Raw genomic sequence first — 24288 nt, forward strand, 5'->3', positions numbered from 1 at the left:
ATAATGAGAAACATCTCATGAAACATGAAAGAGGATACATTTCAAGGAGGAATTCAAAGTTGTTTTTTCTTTATTTTGATGAAAATATTATTGGTTTTGAAATGGCAGAGATATCCAAAAACAAAGAGGTCCTAATAAAAGATGGGACCCGCCTTATATCAGGACCTGTTTTACTTTGGGTTTTTTTTTTTTTTTTGTATCTCAACCATTTCAAAACCGAGTTTTCATCAAATAACCTTGAATTTTTCTTAGAATAGTATGCTCTGTAATAATTTCATTTAAAAAACTTCTAATCATCTCACAGGAAGTTAAAGTCTGAATCCTCCATCTTAACCAAAACTATACCATCCCTTTTAGACAGGCCGCTTAAATGGCAGCGAGCTGTGATGCAGTGTTACCCTTTTGGTACAATAGGGGTAAAAATCCATTTTTCCCAATCTATGCAGCGCTTGTTGAATAGTAATATTGTGTTCGCATAAAAACATCAATGCGCAATCCTTCTAGTGGAAAAAAAATAGAAAAAGAAATAAGATACTGTTTCTAAAGATCATACTCATATTCCACACATACACGCACACGCACAGAAAAACGCACATGCACTTTTTTCAATAACCTTTATTTTATTGACATTCAAATCAATACAAAATTAAATGTTGATTATCAACTGATGCCGCTGTACAAACAGAAAAATCACACACTTTTGACGCACAGAACAAGACAGTGTTCTACCCAGGAGGTACTACCTTTCTTGCATAAAGAATACTATCTTAAAAATTGACAAATATACACACACACGCTACCACACAAACGCACCCACACGCACGAATAATTTAAAGGACAAGTTCACCTTCATATAGACATGTGGGTTGAGTGAATGCAGCAATATTAGTAGAACACATCAGTGAGAGTTTGAGGAAAATCGGACAATCCGTTCAAAAGTTATGAATTTTTGAAGTTTCTGCTCAGTCACGGCTGGATGAAAAGACTAAGTAAGCTTGTGATGTCACATGAGTACAACGACATAAAGAAAGAATAAAGAAAATTCAACATATTTCCATTTTTCTCGCATAACAAAAGAACACTCGGCTTTCTCTTTCAGAAGGCAGGGGGAATAATATTACCCTTAACATACGTCAGTAACAAGTCGAAGAAATGAGCCCTTTATTCAAAAAGTAAAGTTTTGTGAAATTCTCTTTTTATTTTCCTTATATAGTTGTACGCATGTGACATCATACACTGTAGTAGTCTTCTCATCCAGCAGTGACTGCGCAGATACTTAAAATATTCATAACTTTTGAACGGATTGTCCGATTTTCCTCAAACTTTCACTGATGTGTTCTACTAATATTGCTGCATTCTCTCAATCCTAATGTATATGAAGGTGGACTTGTCCTTTAATATATTGAGTTTCAGCTCATAAACGAAGGACGACTTCAAGTCACCACCTCGCCTTCTTTTTAACTTTGTGCTAAACTGATGACTAACGTTACATAATTATACGAGGAATGGATAACGAAAATAAAAAGAGACCCAAAAGACAAATGACAAGTGGCAACACAGGAAAGGAAGAGAAACAAGGAAACGAGATAGAGGAAAGTAAAACAGATATTACTCTATTATTTTGATGGCGCTATCTCGCTGAAATACACCAAACAATAAAGAACAAAAGAAAACAAAACAAAAATACCCAGCAAAATTATCAACAGCACAAAGACGGGAGAGGTTACGTTACCACGTAAACGTAGTTGTTAGCTGTCACTGATTTTTCTCCCCACTCCCTCTCCCTCTGTCCCCCCCCCCCCCCCCCCCCCCCCACCCCACCCCACTTCCTCTGGAGTCGATTGACGTCAAGGGCACCACGTTATCCGCATCAGGTGCCACGCAGAGGATTAGGTGATAATTGAGGTTGATCAGCGAGGCCGAGAAGGGGCGTGTGATGATTGGACACTCACAGAGGCAGAACGACAATGACGATCAACTGGGAGTAACGATGCTGGAGATGATGATGATGATGATGATGATGATGATGATGATGATGATGATGATGATGATGATGATGATGATAATGAACGACGACGATAATAATAATCGTGTTTTCTCAGTGGTAGTAATAGTAAAAATGGTAGTATGTACGTATATATTGCGTTTGTGAGGCGGTGGTAGTGTGTGTGTGTGTGGGGGGGGGGGGGAGCAGCTTATCATTTCTGATGCCACTTCCGGGTTTCATCAGCTGACAAGCAAAAAAACAAAAACAAAAACCTTTGCACAACTTGCAATCTTTCGATAGACATCGACAAACAAGCAAACCAAACAAACAAACAAATAAACAAAAAAAGCTTGACCACATCTTTTTCTCTTGTTCCACTTCCGGGTAAAAAAAAAAAGAAGGTACAAGTGGGTAGATCCTATATGTATCATGCAAAAAATGAAAAATAAAAGTGGGGGCCCGAGCCCCCCTCCCCCCCCCTCCCCCCTCCCCCCTTCCCCCCCCCCCCCCCCCCCCCCCCCCCCCTTCCCGGTTGCTCCGGTCCTGTGCAGTATAGTATTGTCGCCATAGTTGCTCCCACAGTTGCTGCCACAATAATGAAGAAAATCATCACAGTTCTGTCGCCACCACGGTTTGATACACCACCTGTGACGCAAGTAGCGCTTGTCAACATGCTATATATTCACATTTAATTTTTTATTGACAATTTGGATGAAGAACATAGTCTCAGACATTGAGCATTATACCTGAAAAAAATTAAACAATCGACATCTGGTGCAACAAATGCAATTTCTATATAAAACGGATGATAACGTCAGTGGTGGCTATACGGTGATGATGATGATGGTGCTGACGTACTTATGATAACGGGAATAACGATTTCAAAATAGTGGTATTATGATGATGATGATGATGATGATAATGATAATAATAATAATGATAATAATAATAATAATAACAATGATAATAATAATAATAATAATAATAATAATAATAATAATAATAATAACAATAATAACAATACAGGTGATTTACAAACTGTCCTTCATCGACGTAGACAAACACAAATTATTCAGTTTCTGAGTAATAGCCAGGATGATAATATAGGCCTATACAAAAAAAAAAAAAGAAATCGTGGGCATACACACTTGGGTGGCATTTGTACGTAAATCATGTAAGGCCATGATTATTTATCTTGGCTATTACTTAGACATTGAATCATCGGTATCATTTACGTCGATGAAGGGCAATATGTCCAGCAGTTGCAATAAAAACGAACCATCTCCACGCAATAATGATGAATTTGCATTAATTTGCATAATAGCTACAAGAAGAAGCACAAGAAGAAGAGGCGAAGTCGAAACTGGAGCAGGTTCAGAGAGGAGCCGAAACTGCTGAACAAAGAACTTGAAATGAACAGTGGCGAATAAAAAGAGATGGATTTATGAGAGCTGTACCCAGGGGCAGCTCTTCGAATGCAAACAGTAAAGATTCAAGCTTATTTGAGGAAGACGTTTAAGAAGTAATATCAGTGACACTAGACAAGGGACCCCTTCAATCTCCCTTTAAAGTAAAGTTTAGTTTTGGTTGAGATGGGGCTTCAGGTTTTCTACTTTCTTTGTAAGATAATGAGAAACCTCTCATGAAATATGAAAGAGCATGCAATTCTGAGAGGAATTCAAAGTCTATAATCTAATAAAAATTGTTTTTAAAAGGCTGAGATGTCCAGGAATAAAGAGGTCTTAATAAAAGGTGGGGCTCACATTTCATCAGGATCACTTTGTTTTACTTTGTTTTGGGACATCTCAGCCATTTTAAACTCGATTTTCATCAAATAAACTTTGAATACCTCTTAGAACTGTATGCTCATTACACCCCCAAGTGCTTTCTAATTATCCGACGCAAAAAGTTATAAGAATCTGAATTCCTCCATTTCAACAAAAACTACTCTCTAAAAAAAAAAAATCGAGTGAAAATATTCACTCAAGGAGTGGATACAAAAAAAGAGTGAATTTAGAGTGAAATTGGAGTGAATTTTGAGTGAAAATGTTCATTTTCACTCATTTTGGAGTGACCTCAATGATCACTCGAAGATTTTGAAGTGATCCCTGTACATGGAAGTACATGGAAGCTAGTAAAAGGGGGGGGGGGGGGGGGGGGGGGAGGAGGGGTGCAAATTGACATGTAGTCACTGACAACAGACAGAGGCTATGTAGATCCCACAAGGATGAACATGTTGACATGATTCTAGATAGGGACCTTCTCGTGCACAACTGTTCACGAATCATTCTCATTATACGCATTTCGTATATTTTTAAATGCTGTGAGTTCTCCAGATGAATTTTAGCCGGGTTTTTTTTTTTATGGTTTGTTCCATTGTACAAATTACAAAATATCTTTACACAGCTGCCAAAAGCACATTATACGTTTTTGTCGATGTTTTGTCATAACTTTTACATATAAAAATGCGATTTTGTTACCTAAAACGTACGACATTATGATGACTGGCGGGGGAGAGAACATATGTACACCGAATGTTCCACCCGAAGGGTTTGAAATGCTATTGAGGGAAGTTATAAGTCCTGAGACGAAGTGGAGGGACTTGTAGCCTCCCGAAATAGCATTTCAAACCCTGAGGGCGGAACGTTTGGTACATGTTCCCGACAACAAAAGTCATCATCTGTTATATTATATGGGTTAGTCTTTTATACGTCAAAAGATACGTGAAATACGTCAACGTCAACCACCAGCACAACGCACTCGATCGATCGCGTTGCTCGATGGCGCAGAGCCAATTCACTGTGCGCGCGCGGTCCTAGGCCTTCTGTCATTTGTTACGTGAAAATGTTTCCCATGGGAGAACATAACGAATGTACCCCCATCACGTGACTGTGTTCAGCCAATCACTAACCGGTATTTGACTAACCCATTTAATATTAAATGATATGGCTCTAATGAGCCTCATCGAGAGTGATTGCGATTGTTTTGACGATAATGATAATCATAATAAGGAATAATCGTGATGATGATGTCAATGATAAAGATAAATATAATCATAATAATGATGATGATAATAATAATAATAATAATAATAACGATATTAATGATAAAAATGGCAGAAACGTATTGTTCATGATCGATACTGTGGTACTATTTCCAGTTCAAGGCCCCATCTAGAGCCTGCTATTTGAATTTCCCAGTAACAGTTCTATCTCGATTTATATCAAATGACACAGAGAGGAGTAAAATGTGTGGAAGACCATGTTTTGCATTTGTATCCAGGGTACAATGTATATAATCCAGGATTACGTTTACTAGAAACTGTACTGCACACCATTAGCATATTTTTATTTATTTATTTATTTATTTATTTATTTATTTATTTATTTATTTATTTATCTATCTATTCATTTATTTATGTTTTGCAAGAAACGGATCATGTGAAAATATATGCATGTTATTGATACTAGTAGTTTAAAATCAAGTCGATCATAAGAAATGAGCTGCCCGCTATATGGTTCATTTCTGCTATGTGAAGAAAGAAAGTTTCGGTAAACTATGAAGATAATGCGAGCATGCTAAGAGACTAGGAGAAAAGACTAAGAGAGCTAAGAGAAAGGAAACGTATCGTTCACATAATAATTATCATGGCATATGAATTTCCAATGTAAGAAGACGCCGATTCGATTAAATTGAAGGAAAATATTAACCTCTCAATATTTGAAAGGATCTTTGGTTGTATAAATAAGAAGAAGAAGTTGTTCATAAATTCTTATATAGTTGAATGAGTTATATTTTAATTAGCCTTAATTCTGAGCTCTCTTTTATATTCGTTATATTCACTCTTTTCTTTTATCTATTCCTTTCCTACATTATGTACATATACCTCGGTGATCCACCGCATCATGTGCCTGGCGTGTGCTGGTATAGACCTTTCATCTATTCTCCTTTCTCGCCTTTCCCTGTCCTCTTGTCTCTTTCTGTTTCTTCTTTCAAAATAATTTCCTCTTTTCCTCTTTTTTCCTTTACTGTGTTTTATTTTTTTTCTCTCTTATCTTTCTCTTTACAAGAGAGGTTGCTTGTGTTTGCTTGTCCGTCTGTTTGTTTGTTTGTTTGTTTATATGTATAGGTCTGTTGTGTTGTACACCGATATATTATGTCTAGCTAATTGCTTTTTTATGTTATTTAGTCTTTTTGTCCACGAGGAGACTGCAAAATACAAGCTTAGCTTTTTAGCATGTCTCCTCCATTTCCTGCAACTTTAGTTTCAATTCAATTTTCATTGTTTACTTTGCTTTTGTGATGCGTAGTATTGTCAACTTCACGTATTTTTCTTTGTTACTACATTGCATTGATGTTGTGTTATTTTGTGTATGAAAATGTTGGAAATGAAATAAATGAAATGAAATGAAATGAAATGAAATGAAATGAAATAAATTTAAAAAGAAATGGAAAAAATCTTGTCGAAGTAGCTGCATGTAGGCCCCTATTAATTCTATTATCATGAGTACGCGATTTCATATGCAAATTTTATTTTTCCCCTTCCTTTGATCACCGGTCCTCATTTACATATCTTTTATTCGTTTAATGCAAAACACTTTGTAGGCCTACCCTGTACAACAAATAGAAAGTTGGGACCCACAATTTAAAAGATTTGCTTTCCAGTTCTGATTGTTGACCAGTCAATGATAACGATAATAATAATAATAGTGGCTACATGTTAATCATGCTATAGGGTCCACTACATGTGCATACTTTATGGTTTTGTTACGATGTATTATTATTAGTACACACTGTACCTACATAAAATCAAGGAGGTGAGAAGAGTCCTTCCCACCTCCCTGACAAAAACTGGACGTCCGGGTCGTGTTTTCGACGGTAGAGGGCAACATGCAGCACTGCATTTTGGCACTGCATTTTGCGCATAGCATGAGCACAACAAGTGATTGGGATTGATCGATCAATAATGAAATGCGATCTTCATTATCGATATACCACTTCTGTTGTAAACATGTCTTCCAGGCGGGGAGGGAGTTCAAGTTCCAGGCCCCGGGGCCGGGATTTGGCCCACGAAGTGAAACATTTTGGAAGCCTCACCAAACACCTGAAGAAGATTATATTTGATTCAGACAATTGCTTGTCGGAACTTAAAACTTCAGGACATTTTGAAGAAGGTAAAACCCACAGCTCTCTGCTAATTGTGTGCGTGAATGAGGTCGCCTGTGTGATTCCATACTGTTCTCATACTGCGCAGGCTTCAATACAATCTGAGCAGCTAGCAGTCAACCAATTGTCCGGGCCGGGTCCTTTTGTGTGTAGCAGGCAGTAGCATTTAACAGCCAGCCCGGCCCTAGCTAAACTAATGTTACCCCCTTTTGATTTTGGAATATTCTCAAATGCTTGGTTGAACGACAAAAAATATAATTAACATTATAATATTGCATAAACTGGCCGGCCGACAAGTTGGCAGTTTGTTGTTCACAACTCATGAACTGTTTAGTAAGTTAGATTATAGAATCTATCTGGTAACAAGGTTAAATAGTATTAAAAATATTAGTATCACTACAGTGCATTGCCAATGGCATGCATTGCATTTGCCATTGATTGGGCTAACGTTAGAATGGAATGAAATGCCTGAAAATGTTATTCAATTATTGTTACATCTGGATGGATCTGGGAGTGACTGGATATCAACGGCATACTCGTGAAATAGGCCCCACCACTGCGTATCCGTACAAATACTACGGCGGCTCGCCTGTTTATACTCGTGAATTCAGCCCCACCGTGTGGCGTTCATCGGTAGATAAGCACGGCGGTGGGGCTTTCTTCCACAGTATAATACTCGTGAATACGGCCCCACCAAACGGGGTTTACGCGAGATGCATACGGCGGTGGGGCCGATTTCCACAGCATAGCATCGCACGGGTGCACGCGCACTGCGGTGGGGCCTATTTCACGATTTTGCCATATCAACTGAGTCTGTGAATCTGAGAAGAATAATTTATTTAGGCAGGGCTCGACACTAACTTTTTTTTTTGGGTGGCCCAATGGGGCCACCAAAATCATCAATTTCGAATTTTTCGTGGCCTGAGAGAAAAATTTAGTGGCCCGAAAAAAACTCAACAAAGAACATTAAAAGTCCTTTTTTTAAGTTTTACCATAGTAAGAACAGTGGAAGCTGGACATACCTATTCATTAATAAACCTCAACAAACTCGCAACACTCACTCTTATGCACTCATTCAGTCATTTAATCCATCCTTTTAAACAAATTTAACTGCTGAATGGTGAAGACTAAGTTATTCATTGACAGGCACATGGGTTGCAACATCTAAACATAAATAAATGACATCAGATTACGTGTCAATAATTAAGAAGCTAAAAGAACATATTTCTATTTCTCAAAACACAAAAGACAAAATTAGTACTTTTGCACACACTCACTGCATGCATTTATGCATTTCCGGCGCAAAAAGTTACGAACTTATTGACATACTTTTCAAAAAATTTGCCCTTTTTTGAAATTTGGTAGCCCGACTTTCATTTTTGGTGGCCTTGGGCCACAAGGCCACCATTAGTGTTGAGCCCTGAGATAGGGATATGTGTATGATTTTGACCTCATGCTGAAGCTTTATCAGCTCTGCCAGCAGTCTGCCAGCACAGCAAGTGTGAGCTTAAGCATATCGATCGTACATTGTAAGCATAGCGATCGTCACTGACGTCAGCAGCTCACATGAAAATGTACAACCTTGGAATTGATGTACATTACCACCATTCGTACACTTACACCAATTTCTTGTTGGAGTCCTGTACCACCCCTACCAGTGCTCTAATGTACAAACTTGTAGTAAGAATCTAGATATAGCAGTGTAGAGTAAAAGTACTAAAACCCCCAATTTTCGGCCGGCCTCCAGAATCCGGACACTTATCACTTATCACAAGCCAGTAAATTCTGCTGTCACAACACACGCATATCACATCGTTTCACATACAGGCACACTCGTTCACCACAGGAAACTACCTGAGTCACCTCCAAAAATCCATCTAAAATCCCAAATTTTGCCGTCAAAAACGCAGAATTGCCGCAACTTTTCTAATACATGTGCAAATTAGGTCCCGTGCAAAGAATCAGGGTCGCCAAAAAAGCGCTAAAAATTGAAAAATTACGCCGTTCTGTTGCGAGATTTTTCGCTTAACGCAAGCTCAGAGTGTGATGGTATCCTCAAAAACAAAAGCAAAAGAAAATCTCCATACGAGCCGATGCAGTGAATAAAAATGTACAGGGGCTGAATGCAAGTGCAGAGTCACTAAAATTCGGACATGAATGGGCGCTGCAACATCCCCGATGTAACCTTACGCCAACAAGGTATGGCGCGCGCTCATTTTTCAGCGGTTGTGTATGCGTATTCACATTGCGCACGTGTCCGAATTTGGGAGAGGCTGTCCGAATTTTGGGGAATTGACAAGGTGAAAATATTTGGGGATTCTGTGAAATTTTATGATGTATTTAACAAAATCAATATTGAGAAAAAGTAGGTTGATATATTTAACATACAATTACTATAGATATAATTTTGTAGAGCATTATTTGAGTTGAACAAATATTGCAAAAAATCTTAAGTGTCTGAAAATTGGGGGTTTTACTCTATAGACTATAGAGACAAACTTCTTCTTTCATATGACATGATACCAAAATTGTGAGGATTTGATATTGACTTCAACTTTGGAAAGTGCAATAAACCACTGGCGAAATCCGGCTCAGAATTGCATGCCAAAATCGGTGCACCATGCTTACCGATAATTGTATTGTGTCGTATTGGAGTTGCGTGATATATAAGATAGGGCATGCTTTGTCTGAAGGTAGGAATTCGAGACCCTACTTTTATTAGACTAGTTCTATCAGTTTACAAAGTAGTATCATATTATGTTTCTATCAGTTTCTCTAGACCCTATGGGCTGTCATTAGACATTGTGCTGACAGTCCAACTTTGGCAGTCAGTACTTACTGAAATTACATGTCCAGGCATAAATGATGCTGGTTGCACACAAAATAGCATCTGTTATCATTAGGTTTTAGATGTCTACCAGTTTGCTACTCATCATCATTCGTAGGAGTTGCGTATTTGCTTTTGCCTCGCATACATCGTGCATGCTGTACTGAAACTAGCCAGTCACTTTGTAAAACTGTCAGGGTATGGTGGCTTCTCTTTAAATATGCTCCTGAATGATGGAACAAAGTTCTGCAGAGCATGCTGTAAGCCATTTTGGCACTATGAGTTTGGTGTTTTTCATTCATTACTTTCTCTCTTCTCTCATCCTCCCTTTCCCTCCCCCACTGGTACATTGATATTGTTTAATCATATTTTTCATACTACATGTTTAAGTACAAGTACAGTATCAAGCCTTGCACTCGGAACCGAGGATTCAAAGGGTGACTGCTGTGGGTTTGCCACAACAGGGGTTGACATCAGATGCCACTCCCATGTTCAAGTTCAGCTTTGTTTGATAAATATTGTGTCTAAAATCAGACAGACGTTTGATTGAAGTGTCAAAGAATTAAAGAAGACTGATTGTGATCAATAATACATGTATGAAAAATGAGTCTTTCATACTGGATACCAACACACACACAATTTTCCACTTTTTTGATGAACTGATAGTCATTGAAATCTAGTTTCTGATTGATGATTAAGCAGTATGTACTTACTGACCTACTGATTTTACTTCAAAATACACAGTTTGTGTTGTGTAGTAAAGCATAGAACAAAAATAAGACAATAACAGCAGCACCCCAAGTAATTTCTATCAGTGATTCTATGCAACATGCCCAGATTTTACAACATGTGAAACTTTGACATTCCATTTTTTTGTTTCCTGGTGAGGAAGTAAAGTTGTTACCACTCTGATTTTATGTCTTTCCTAGATTAGATTTTAAAATTAAGTAAACTTGAAAATTGGAGAGTCATTATCTTTCTTTAAACTACATGTACCTGCACAGCAGCGTGGATTATAACTCAGGGAACCCCATTCAACAGGCCTGCTTAAAATATCTGGATACATGATGTAGGGAAACCTCCAAATGTACAAATTTATGTATAGGAGTTGAAAGGACATGTATGCAATATATTGTCTACAGATGTATGTAGACTCTTAACGTATTTAGTATTTTCACCATGGAGGTAAACATAATTATTGACATCTCATGAAATTTTGATTTCGCTATGTACTGTATGAATGACTTGAAGAGAGCTTTCTTTCTTTTTTTTCTTTTTTTAGCTGAAACTTCCAGTAACTCTTCGCAAGAGACCATTGCCATTTTGTCTAATGATAATGAGTCTACATTGTCTCTAATGCTTTTAGCCACTGGAGGTAATTTTACATCCTGGAATACTTTATCAGATTTTATTTTGAGTTTTATTTCATTGTGATCCGAATTATGTGTAGTGACCGTGCAATGTACAATGCACTTTAAAGGGATCGTACAGTTTTGGTTGAGACCTAATTTCAGGTTTCTAACATTTTTTGGTGAGATAATGAGAAACCTCTTATGAAATATGAAAGAGCATGTGATTTTATGAGGAATTCTACGTTTATTTGATGAAAATTGGTTTTGAAATGGCCGAGATATTCAAAAAAGGGCAATTCTGATAAAGTGTGGGACCCACACTTTATTACGATTGCTTTGTTTTACTTTGTTTTTGGATGTTTCAGTAATTCCAAACCCGATTTTCATCAAATAAACTTTGAATTTCTCTTAAAATGGTATGCTCTGTACTATAATCATAAGTGTTTTGTTGGTATCTCACAAAAAGTTAAAAGCCCAATTCTCATCTCCACCAATACTGTACTATCCCTTTAAAGGTATAATGCAGGGATCAAATATACATGTGGCTGGTGACTTAATCCATGGATTTTAATCCATTCTAGGCTTATTTTCAATATTAGAATGATTACAAATTCTTTAGGGGATTTAAAATGGTTTGCATAGTATTCATCCTCTTGATAAATAATATTTGCGATAATTGCAAAAGTTCTGCATACCTACATGTATTTTCAGAGAGAAATCATGTGGCTACATGCAAAATAAGTCAGGAAAAATTAATAGAATACAGAAACAATGTGTTTGATCTTTGTATTGAGAGGAATATTAGGACACAAAATAAAGTCATTTAATCATCTTGTGTTGAAAAAAAATAAAGAAATGGGGAAGGGCACAAGAACTATGTACAGTATCACCAAAAGGATTTCTGATAGACTATAAGCCAGTGTGCAGTTCCACTTTGCGCATGAGCAGAAAAAAAGGTAATTTGTACCAACAGGCATTTTGGTTTTAAATTCACTGGAATTTTAAGCATCATTAATGGGCCGTTAACGATCGGCCCCGTCCCTATACAAGCATGCTTACCTGGAAACATTAAAGTGCACATTACTTGAATATGAGACCATTCTGAGGCAAATAATTTTCACACAACAACAGATATATATAATGTACTCTTAAATGAATCTCACGAGGATTGGAACAATAATAATAATAATAATAATGACATTTTTATAGCGCATATAACAAATGAATGTTCCCTATGCGCTTTACAATCTCATCACAAAACATACTGTAAGTAACAATTTACTTTCAATACACACACACATGTACCCCAAAAAAATAAATAAATCATCCCCCAGCATTCCCACTGATTCCCACTGATCAGTTACTAGCCATCCCCTGTAAGTCAGGCTTCACTTAACCTTACAATGTATTCTCATAAGATATATGTTTTGCTCTAAGTGTATTGTAGGTACAAATTGTACGCAATAGAAATAATGTTTCCCAAGTACAATTATGGTAGTAGTAGAATTAATGTGCTATTTTGTATTTGTGTGCATAGGTTACAATGTATGTTGTAAGATCATGATTGCTTGTACATTATACAGTCAACACATATTGTTTGAAACTTGTTTACAGATTCAATATACAGCTGTACTTGAACTGGAGATTTAAAAGTACAACATTGGTCATGGTACAATATTTTATAGTTCTTCTTACAGTTAACACAGAGTGAAATAAGCTTCTCACATACTTGGAAAAAGAGGTTTTAAAAGGAAAATTATAGAAAATATGGTGTGTGGTTTTTTTTTTTTGGGGGGGGGGTGAGAAATTGCACATTGTATTCACTAATTCAGTCTTCTCTTGTTTTCAGTCATTCAAAAAGTTAATTGGAGTGTTAATCCAATTTTATTGTTGTTTGTTTGTTTGTTTTTTGCTTTGCTGTGATTTGATATATTGACTTGTAAGTGATCCTCCCACCAGCAACTCGAGGTTAGCATACATTGTACATGTACGTACTGTAGTTCAAAAACTGCTGCAGTGTTATACATTTTGGTAGATTTTTAGACCAAGTGTGTAAAGCAGGGTATGAGTTAGATTGAAACTCGCTATGGAGTTTTGCTTGTGATATTGTTATTACACTGTATGTGGAAAACTAAAAGTATGAGGCATTTGTAGTTGGAAAGACTTTAGAACATGTCTGTGCTTTTGCAGTTGTTATTTTCAGACTTTGGATCTTGAGTGTAGACTAGTGGTAGAGGAAATTACAGTACAAACGAAATAATAAGAATAATAATAAGAAGAACTGCTGAGGATGATTACGAGAATGAATGTACACGTAGTGAAGCATGCCATAGCCATGAACACTGACAGTGTTTGTGATAGATGAAGCACTGATGTACAATGTAGTCAGTATTTATACTGCGCACAGGATGTACCTGCAATGCAGGGTTTTCTTCTTCATGTCAGACACTTAGTCATCATGAAAATTGGATCACTTTAAGCTCAGTATAATCTGATTCGTGCTATGATTCAGGGCAAGGGCAGTTAACATGAGAGAAGATGTGTGAGCGACATGTTGCCCTGAATGTAATCTCGTAGCAAGCTGCATGATATTTGATTCCATGATTCATTCTGTAGAAAGTATTGCATTCCCCAAATATACAATGTTTGGGCACACATACTTCATGTCTAGAGCTATAACTGAGATTAATTGACTGCTGTAAAACTTTGTACTTTGTGTTCATGCATGAACGTTTGTTGCATTTCCTGGGATTGGTTTTCATTTCTTATGCCTTGAAGATTAATCCTTTCTTTTCCTCTTGCTTGCTCTCTTGCTCTCCCTGCCATGCTTTGTACTCATAAAATTTGTAATCAATGTTCTATATGAGCTCAGGCAGATTCTTTCTTATACCATGCATTTACGACCAATAATTGTAAATGCTTTAAGCCTATTTTCTACAAGTAAAATGTGTATTTAAAAACTGTAAAGTTACTTTGCATACAGTTAATATGAGATCTGAGATTAATTGAAATTAATTTCTTTTGAGAATTAATAGCAATTGATCACATAAAAATGAAAAGAAAAAGTCAGAATCAGAAAAGCATTTAATATACAAATGTAATGTTCCAGTTATAATTCAATGCCTTATCAAGAGTAAAAAATCTCAATTTATACAAATGTATATAGATTAATTAGGGAGAATTGCTCTTTACTGATTAATAACATTCTCTGACAAATCAGCGTCTGGTGTCTCCATCTGAGCAAACATGTCTTGTTTTTCATGTTTTCCATTTTTTCTATGTGTCTTTACTGCAGATGTCATATCAACTCTTGTGTTACCACCAGAAGCAGATGATCTGGTTGGCAAAGTTGTGAAAAACCCACCAGCCCTCATCATCTTCGGTCAGACTTACACCAGTAAGGCCACATTTGTGAATAGAGTATTCCGAGAAGATTTGTTCCAGATAGTGGACGAGTCAGACAACAGCAAAATCTGGCGGGCAGTGCACCTAAAGTATGGCTCACAAAGGACCACCAGACTGACGCTGACCAACAGCTTTGAACTGCTCAATGGTGAACCGAGCTCACCCGTGATGCGAAACTCTTGGACAGGCATCCCTCCCCATGAGATCCAAATTAGAAAAGAGGACATCAAGGATTCATGTCTGCTCAGTGCTACCACCGAAGCCACTCTTAATCACCCCCTTCTCCAATCCAAACTCCAGATTGTTGTCACACCACATAACTGTCCAGGAGTCACGGTGCCACAGGCGTACAGTCTATGCACACACAACCTTCTTCCTGTGATAGTCTACTGTTTTGACCGTGACCAGCTCTCTGAGGAAGATGTTCAAGGTTTGCATGAACTCCAGGATGTCTCAAAAGGAATTCCTATCTTGTTTGTGGACTGCAGAGATCAGAGTGAACCGCCTGTTCAACGACCACACATCCCTGAAGATGATGGCGAGGATGAGTTTGATGAGGACTCAGCATATGATACTGATGAGCGGGTGGAAGAGAAACGAGAGCGGGAACACGATCATGGATTCTTTGGCAGGTTTCGTCGGAGGAATAGAACACAGCCAGATGACAATGGCCCCAGTGTGATAGCTCAGTTGCGTGCTGCAGGATTTGTCAATCCCACTGAGGAAAATGGGAGAATACGAAGCAAAGTGGATGAATTCACAATCAAGAACCAGGTAGAGGACCTCCAAAATTCAGTAGCTATTGTGCAATTTATTCGCCGCTCCCTGCAGTATTTTCTGATACGGTGCTGCACTGCCATGCATGACCTTCATCTGCACTGTATGAATTTGTTCATCACAACGGCATTCGATATGCAGCGGGATATAATGGTGACTCCACGACGCATTGAATATGCCAGGCAGAGAGAAACTGAGCTCTTTGATTCCCTGAAGGATCTGACAAATCAAAAACAGGAGCAACTTCGACATTTGATTCAAAAGACTGTCGCTGATATGACAGAGAATTTGCTTGAACAGGCAGGAAATTATCAATTCACAGGTAAATTTCATTTTACTTTATCTAGATACAATGTATTGTAACTGACCACATGTGCTATTAAACTATGCCAACTATGCATGCTAACTGACATCTGGGGTTATCATGTCACAGATTCCAAAAGCATTCAAGGAATTTCATATTTGTAGCATTTTCCTGTTAAAATTAATGTGGTAAATATCTTTTCTCATCGGGTATCTGCCCAATTTTGTCTAAGACACTAGTACTCTACTGCTTCTTTTCACTGTACGTTGTACCGCATTCTCAAATATATAAAAAGAGGAAAGAAAAAGAAAGCAGATATTTTCTATCGTACAGGAATGACTGATTTTGAACAACAATTTCTCAGTAAAATGTTCCAATCCCTTGATGTTTATCAACTCTTAGCATGCTTCATGAAAACATAATTCGTCGTCTGAGAATGATAAGGGCGTTTAGTTGCCACTAAAGCAATAGTTTTCAAGTCACCTTAACGCCCTTCTCATTCTCAGCCCAAGAATTGTAGTGCAAAGTGTATACTTTGAGATGCATGCACTCAGCCTGCTATTGTAATTCAACTGCCCCCCCCCCCCCATGCTGTAGCCATGATGTTGAAGGTCATTTTCACCTCACCATCATGTGAATGAGAAGCCACCAGAGCACAGACTTAAGCCATACTTTTGTTTAGGCTTGACTTTAAGTAGGATCACCTCCACCAAAGAACTGGCCTGTATTGTTTAATGTTTTTGTTCTCAATGTTCACCAAGATAGTAGGCAAGCATGTACCCTTTGTGATGAAGTCTGGGCGAGACTCTTTGTATTGAATGCTTTCATAGATTTCACCACAGAATTCTTGTATTGTGACTTCAAAGGGATGTGAAGTCAGGTCTGGTAGCTGACAATGCATGAGAGCTGGTGTTCCTAGCCATTTGTGATCTTCTTATCATTTTTAAGCAGTCATTTTATTACTTAACCTAATTGACATTCTTATCAAGGAAATCAATTAATCATCCCCAACTCTACCTCTGCATCAAGAGCCTTTCTCTTGTCATGTATACATTGTTCTCAGGTCAGGTCAACTTGCATCAAAATCTATCCCTTGTTTGCTTGAAATACGCTTTGTCACCTACAGTGCATGGTCTTGATGTGTTTTGTATTAAACAGGTATGCTCCTAAATTAAAGCATAGGTTGTTCATAATCTTCAGTTTACATAGCACGCCAATTGTTCCTGTCCGTAGTATAACGGTTGGGCTGATGGTATTTGCTGTGTTTGATGCACCAATGGTAGCATGCATTATAGCTTGTCCCCAACCCAAGTGGGGTCTGATCCAAAAATCAAGGGAGCGCGACGGGACGGAATTTGAATGGGTTTTTTATTTAAAACAAAAAAAGTTTAAGTGTTAGCAGCCATTTATTACTACAAATGTATTAAGCTTACATGAAGACATCACACTGCACTATGGACAAGATCAGCATCTGTTTTGTTTCCATGGCAACAACAAATTTTATTAGCGCGACGGGACGGACTGAAAAAATCACTGGTTTTTCTGAAGAAAATTCAAAGGAGAATTAATTCAAAGTTAATGAGCAATACAGACCATGTCATGTGGTGTTTGTTTGTCAATGTTCCAAACATTACTTGCGCAAAGAGAGAAACATCTAGATCTAATAGATTTTATTTTTTAGGTAATTTTCTCAAAAGCTGTTGAAGTCCGTCCCGTCGCGCGACGGGACGGACAAAAATGAACTATGTACAAAACGAATGGGAAATTCTAGAGAATCAGCTAATTTTCATCAAAATGTATTTAAACTTTGGAAAACACAGTTTTATAACATCTTAGTGTAGATTAAGCACACCAAGATTCAAACTACTGATGAGTGCTGAAAAATTTGATCAACAATTATTATCATACGGCCAAAAATTCTCATTTTACAAGAATTCTTACACTTTTGGTACGGTAATCCTTGATTTTCTTTCTCGAGAAAAATTACTTTTCATGAATGATAATGTTGCAATGGCATTTCATTTGCCCAAAGATTGAATCTTTCCACCAAGATTTGATCACCAATGCAAAGGCTGTCTTTAATGGCAACTGTGGATACTCTTCATATTCTCTTCCATTTTTTTCCCAATTTCTAGTGAGAAAAACAAAAATGTACCTCTGAGTCTGACCCAAAAAATCAAGGGACAGTGATGAGATGGAATTTAAGAGAATTTTTTTGCTCACAAAAAAAAAAAAATTGTTAGCATGATAGCAGCCATATGTATCAAGCTTACATGAAAGCATGAAAGTGCACTATAAACAAGGCAGACATTTGTTTTGTTTTCATGGAAACAACAAATTTTACTGGCGTGATGGGACGGAATCAAAAAAATCACTGTTTTTTTTTAAACAAAATTCAAAGGAGAATTGTATCAACATTGATGAGCAAGACTTGCCATGCTATGTGGCATTGTTTGCTACCATTCCCTACATTACTTCAAAAAAAGAGCTAACATACAAATCTAATATATTATAGTTTTTAAGTAATTTCCTCGAAAGGTGTTGAATTCCATCCCATAGCGCAACAGGACGAAACGATGCACTACGTACAAAACGAATGGGAAATTTTCAACACTGACTAATTTTCATCAAAATGTGTTCAAACCTGTGGTTAACACAGTTTTATAACATTTTAGTGTAGAGTACCAAGATTTAAACTACTGAGAAATGATGGAAAATTTCAGTAACAGTTATCACTATTATAGTTAAAGATTTTCATGACACAAAAATCCTTGCACTTATGGTATAGTAATCCTTGATTATATTTTTCCCAGGAACATATATATATATATATATTTATGAGTGAAAATGAGACTCATTACGTTGCACGTCATTTGCACAAGCTTTGATTCTACCTCCACGATTTGACTTACTGTGCTATAAAGTCTATACAAGTTTTCAGCAGCAACAACGCCACTCAGAGTAGTGGCAAATCATTTTGGGGAAGTAATTTTGTGATAATCTTAGTATCCAGATGCTGTTTTTTTTTTTCAATTTCCATCCACAAGGGGTTGAGCATCATATATTAGGATCACAGTTTTTGACAACCATGCTGTAGTTTTTCAGTTTTAAAACTTCACCTCTTTTTTGAGTTGCAGTAATATTGTTGACATTTCTTTTTTTTTATATAAATTGTATTTTTAAACTTGTATGTCAGAAGTGTCTAAGAATTGAAACAGGTTTATGTATTTTTTAGATGAAGAATTTTGAATTGCCAATTCCCCATGTGCATTCCATCATGGGGATGCTCAAAATCAATGTTTCAGTATTGAAATTCAAACAATTGTCTAAGAATGCTTTTTCCCCATTTTCTCATAAACTTTTTGTAGCAATTTTTCTTCCCTATTTCTCAGACAGGGTAAGAATCTGCATGTTGATAAATATTAATCTCAATAAAAAAATAAAAAAAAACAGTTACATGTAGAACACATGGACAAGAGAATCAGGTTTATCTAATGCAGTATTGACTACCAGAGTTAGACTGTGCATTTGTAATTTACAATTAATTTTTTTTTCTATGTCTAAATGGGAATTGCCTTGCTACAATGTAAAAATAAGTTGGTGAATTACATCATGGACAAAATGAAACAAAAAGTAAGCATAGATCTTAGTACATTACTCCAAACAGTAAAAGGCTATTCATGTACATGTAAAATGAATGCAACTTCAAATCAGCAGAACATCAAATTTTAAGGGAGAGTACAGTATTGGTTGAGATGAAGATTGAGCTTTTACACTGATACCTTCTTTTTTTTTTTCAAGATACTAAGAAACCACTATATGAAATAATACAGAGCATACAATTCTAAGAGGAATTTAAAGTTTATTAGATGAAAATCAGTTTTGAAATGGCTGACATATCTCAAACAAAGTATAACAAATAATATCCATTGCCGAAAAAGGTGGAACCCACCTGGCTTTGTTTTACTTTGTTTTGCATATATATCAGCCATAAACGTTTCAAAACCAATTTTCATCAAATAAACTTTAAATCCCTCCAAGAGTTACATGCTGTTTTATATTTCATGAAAGGTTTCTCATTACCTCACAAAAATAGATGAAAACTTGATGCCCCATCTTGACCAAAACTATACCATCTGTTTAACTTCAATTGGTCAACCTCACTAGTCAATCACATCGTGGGATGGGGGTAGAGATACATATAATAATTTAAGAACTGAAGGGAAGATGAAGGATCCATAAAACCCCTTGACCACATACAATGGTTACTCTTTTCACAAGTTTGCCAATTACATTGTAGTCTTTTTATTCTGTTCAAGTTAGGGACACTCGTTTTCTAGCCCATTATGGTATAAAAATTCCGTCCCGTCGCACCTACCATTGTTTACATGTGCAGTCCGTCCCGTCGCGCCTACCATTATGTAAAGTCCGTCCCGTCGCGCGACGGGACGGACATTATGTTGGACAATTATAATTTTCTTATGAATAGAGAATTATTTAATTTAGTGTCATGGATATAGAGCCCCACTAATTCATTGATACATCATGGAATATGAGTGACCAAACTCAAGTCTATCATACAGAAAAAATAATAATTTTGTGTCAAAGCACTGAAAAACATGTTTTTTCAAGAAAAAATGAAGATTTTGACCCAAAATTCAACTATAATGAGAAAAATGAATACCAGATATGAATTGCTCCTAGGAAGGGTACTCTATGATAACAATTGATGTTTCCCCTACTTTTGTAGTTTTTGTGCAAATTACTTGAAAAAGTAAAGTCCGTCCCGTCGCGCAAAGAGGGCGCTTTTCATGTTTTATCAGTAATTTACGGAAAAGTCTGACATCAAATATATTAGACACGTACTTTTCTGAAAACTGCAGATTCTCTGCTTTTATATGATATATAACATGAAATACAAGTGTCAATATGAAAATTTAGTCCAAGTGAACACTATTTTTGGATCAGACCCAGTGGGAAGCTGACTGACCAGGTGCTGACCAGGTGCTGACTACACCGTAGGTACTCATAATGATATGCTGGACCAGTGACCTGGTGTGGTCAGACCAAAACTAGATGATACCCCGATAAATCATAACATTTTAAAAAAAATTTCTTAACACAAATTCAGACAAAAATGGAATTTTACCTGCAATTCTACAGGAACTTTGATTCCCTCTTCACAATATTTTGAAGATATTCTAAGTTGCCTTGTTGAACTCTCAATGTAGCATTCGCTTTTAGGCAGTTGAGACAACATCTTTAGGCCCAATGTGACCATTTACTTGACGTACACACGTAAAGTATGAGCACAGTAAGGACATGTACAAGTACAGTGTGTAAATGGGCAATGGTATTAGTCCACGTACACTGTTTAGTTTGATGTTCATGGAATAATGACATATTGAGATCAGCTTTTAATCAGAAATACTGTTGTATTTCCAGTGTAGGAATACCGGTACCTCCCTTATTGTGCAACGTACTATGCAATGATGAAGGTTTTTTTTTTCTTCTTGTTCTTCTTTTTCTTCTTCAACTGATACTGTAAAAGGGGCAATTTTGCCCATTTTGTGCAACCAAGAATAAAAGCAGCGTGGTTACTTTATGTTTTTGCATGCCATATGTTCTGGTAATCAATATGTAGAAATAAAAACGCACAAAATTTAGTGTACAGTGTGTACCCGGTCCAGCAGGAAAATTATGTGAAAATATCCACTTTTACAGTATGATGGAAGTTGTGTTGTAAACAACTTTAAGCAATGTCTTTGATGTCTCAGTTTTGGGGCACTTGTGTTCTGCGAAAATGTGACACTACTGCATTTAGCACTAAGATGGTAAGGAATGTTATTCAAGCCCTGTCACAGTCTTATGAATAGCAAAAAATATGCACAATAGATTCATTCATGAATGACTAGCAGCTTTCCAATTATAGGCAAAATCTTCTTGGCTGTGTGTCGGTTTCCTCAAACTTTCACTGACACGCTGCAAAGTAATGTAGGTTCCGCTGCATTCCTTTGCTATAAAATGTGTCCTGGAAAGAGTTATTCCGGGTATGCCACAAACTACTAGGTAGTCTATGCCTTTGTGCTACCAAGATGTTAAACTGGATCTTGAAATTCTGTCTAGATATACACTGTAAATCTCACCCGAAGAACAGTGCTCACCGCTTAATTGGGAGGGTTCGGGAGACAAATTTTTCTCCCACTATAAAGCGGGGCTCCTGCTTCAGCCAGATTTGTCCTGATAAAGCAATTCATGCTTCTGATTTTAAAAGCGGTGGAAATAACACATCAAAAATTTTGTTGCATCAAGTTTTGTTGCACTAAAGCGGGTTCCTGTTACAGCGGTTCCCGTTTAACTGGTGAGCACTGTACTGTGTTCATAAGTTGTCAAAAAATGTTGACTGTACAGATATGCAATCAAATCCTCATTTTGAAATTCAGTGGGAATATGGTATACAGCCCAGATAACATCTTTTTTTCCAGCAGTTGCTGTCATCAAATAAACCCTATACATTTTCTGTTGCTAAGGTTACCTTGCCCTGCTAACAATTCCTTCCAGTTCAAATTTACATTGTATGTTCAGTATTTCCCTGGGCCGTTAAAGTAGAAAACATTTCACTTGTAGTTTGTGTTAAAATCTTCAATATTAAAGGACAAGTTCACCTTTGACATACAGTGGATTTTGAGAATGCAGCAATATACAATTAGTAGAACACACCTGTGAGAGTTTGATCAAAATAGGACAATCCGTTCAAAAGTTATTAATTTTTCAAGTTTCTACTCAGTTACAGCTGGATGAGAAGACTATTACAGCTTGTATACTGTCATATGTATAGAACGATATAAAGAAGATGTAAAGAAATTCAACATATTTTCATTTTTCTTGCATAATAAAAGAACACTTGACATGCCTCTTTAAGAAGGTAGGGGGAATAATGTTACCCGTAATATGTGTCAGCGACAAGTCATGGAAATGTGCGCCTTTTTAAAAAAGTAAAATTTTGTGAAATTCTCTCTATATTTTCCTTGTGATCTTTCTAAGCATGTGACATCATACACTGTAGTAGCAGGGAGCTGCTTCCCACCTCCCTGGTAGTTAGTATTCTTATCAAATCCAGCAGTGACTTTGCAGATACTTCAAAATTCATAACGTTTGAACGGATTGTCCAATTTCCACCAAACTTTCACTCATGTGTTCTACTGATATGTCTGCATTTACTCAATCCACACATGTACAAGTATATGAAAATGGACTTTTCCTTTAAAATGAAAGTTGAAATACTGTGTACAGTATTGTATTGCTAATTTAGATCTGCAGCCATACTCAGTATTCACCTTTGGACAGCAAAATTACAGGGAGTGAGAAAAAGATAATTTTGGTAAGATTTTTACTCCATAAGGCTGTTTTAAATGCCTGTCTAAAAATTGGCAAATGGTGGATTCCAAACTGGTTTACACTTTTCTAAAGTATGGTGTTCTGTGTGCCCATACATTTACTGTACATAAATGTACGACTGTATCTTACCTGCAGGCACTATTTATACTTTAACATACACGTACAGTTTTAGAGTGGGAAGGCTTGTCCTTTAAATCAGGAATACTACTCATTACAAGAAATGATGCGGTAGATACAGTCCATACAGTATTAAAATCAAACTCATCAGAGCCTGAGGTTGGGGTAATCTGTGTTCAACTGCAAGTGAAAGCAAACTTAAAGCTACTACGCGATTGTACATCAAGTGGGACTAATGGGAGCAGTGATTCTTTTTTTTTTTCCCTTCAAATAATCACGTTTAACAATATACATTGTATATAAGTTGTATTGCAAAACACCCTAGATGGTACAAAAATTTTTCAGTAAAGCTGCAAATGTAAGGAGATATCACTAATTTTCTCAGTAAACCATCATGACAGTTTATTCTAGGATAGAAACTTTCTGTTTATTAGAACTATTGTTCACATTTTGCATATTTAGCAATACTTTACATTGATTATAATGAATAATATATTAATGTTGATTATTTTATTCTAAACTCATATTTTAGAACTATTTTGAAACACTAAAAAGCTGTTTTTTTTCTTTTCATCTGCAAATGTTAGCAAGGGTTTGCTTTGACCACATTGTCATTGCACTCTTTTTTTTTTTCATACCATTGGGTACAGTGTAAGTGACTTGGCCTGCTACACTGTATGTAATTGAATGAAACAGATGCAGTGTACATTGTATGTTTACTCTCTACAAGTACATACAGCGTACACGGACCAACCTTCATGTTTGGGGCCTTGTCGTCAAAATAGTGTGTCAAGCATGTGTGGGCGGATTACATCACTTCCATGTGTGCATGTGATCATTTTTAGCTTCACATGTTTCTTTCAAACAGGTTTTTTCAATGTGGTAGAGATTTCTTTAATAATTCATGTCAAAGAGGCCAGAGAGATGAAATATACATTTCAGAAGCGTAAATATT

The 24288-nt window shown here is 36.7% G+C and overlaps 1 protein-coding gene across 1 annotated transcript in view; it reads left to right on the plus strand.

Moving 5' to 3' along the window:
- Positions 1 to 6998: 6998 nt before the first annotated feature.
- LOC139732424 (dual serine/threonine and tyrosine protein kinase-like) overlaps positions 6999 to 24288 on the plus strand; it is a 44565-nt gene continuing 27275 nt past the window's right edge. The window contains exons 1-2 of the mRNA XM_071643286.1: positions 6999 to 7161; positions 14628 to 15836. Coding sequence (XP_071499387.1) covers positions 6999 to 7161; positions 14628 to 15836 — 1372 coding nt within the window. The remainder of the gene's footprint in view (positions 7162 to 14627; positions 15837 to 24288) is intronic.

The sequence above is a fragment of the Diadema antillarum genome, unplaced genomic scaffold (genome assembly GCF_040938485.1).
Source record: "Diadema antillarum isolate AM-2024a unplaced genomic scaffold, OU_Dant_1.0 seq00000423_RagTag, whole genome shotgun sequence".
Lineage (NCBI taxonomy): Eukaryota > Metazoa > Echinodermata > Echinoidea > Diadematoida > Diadematidae > Diadema > Diadema antillarum.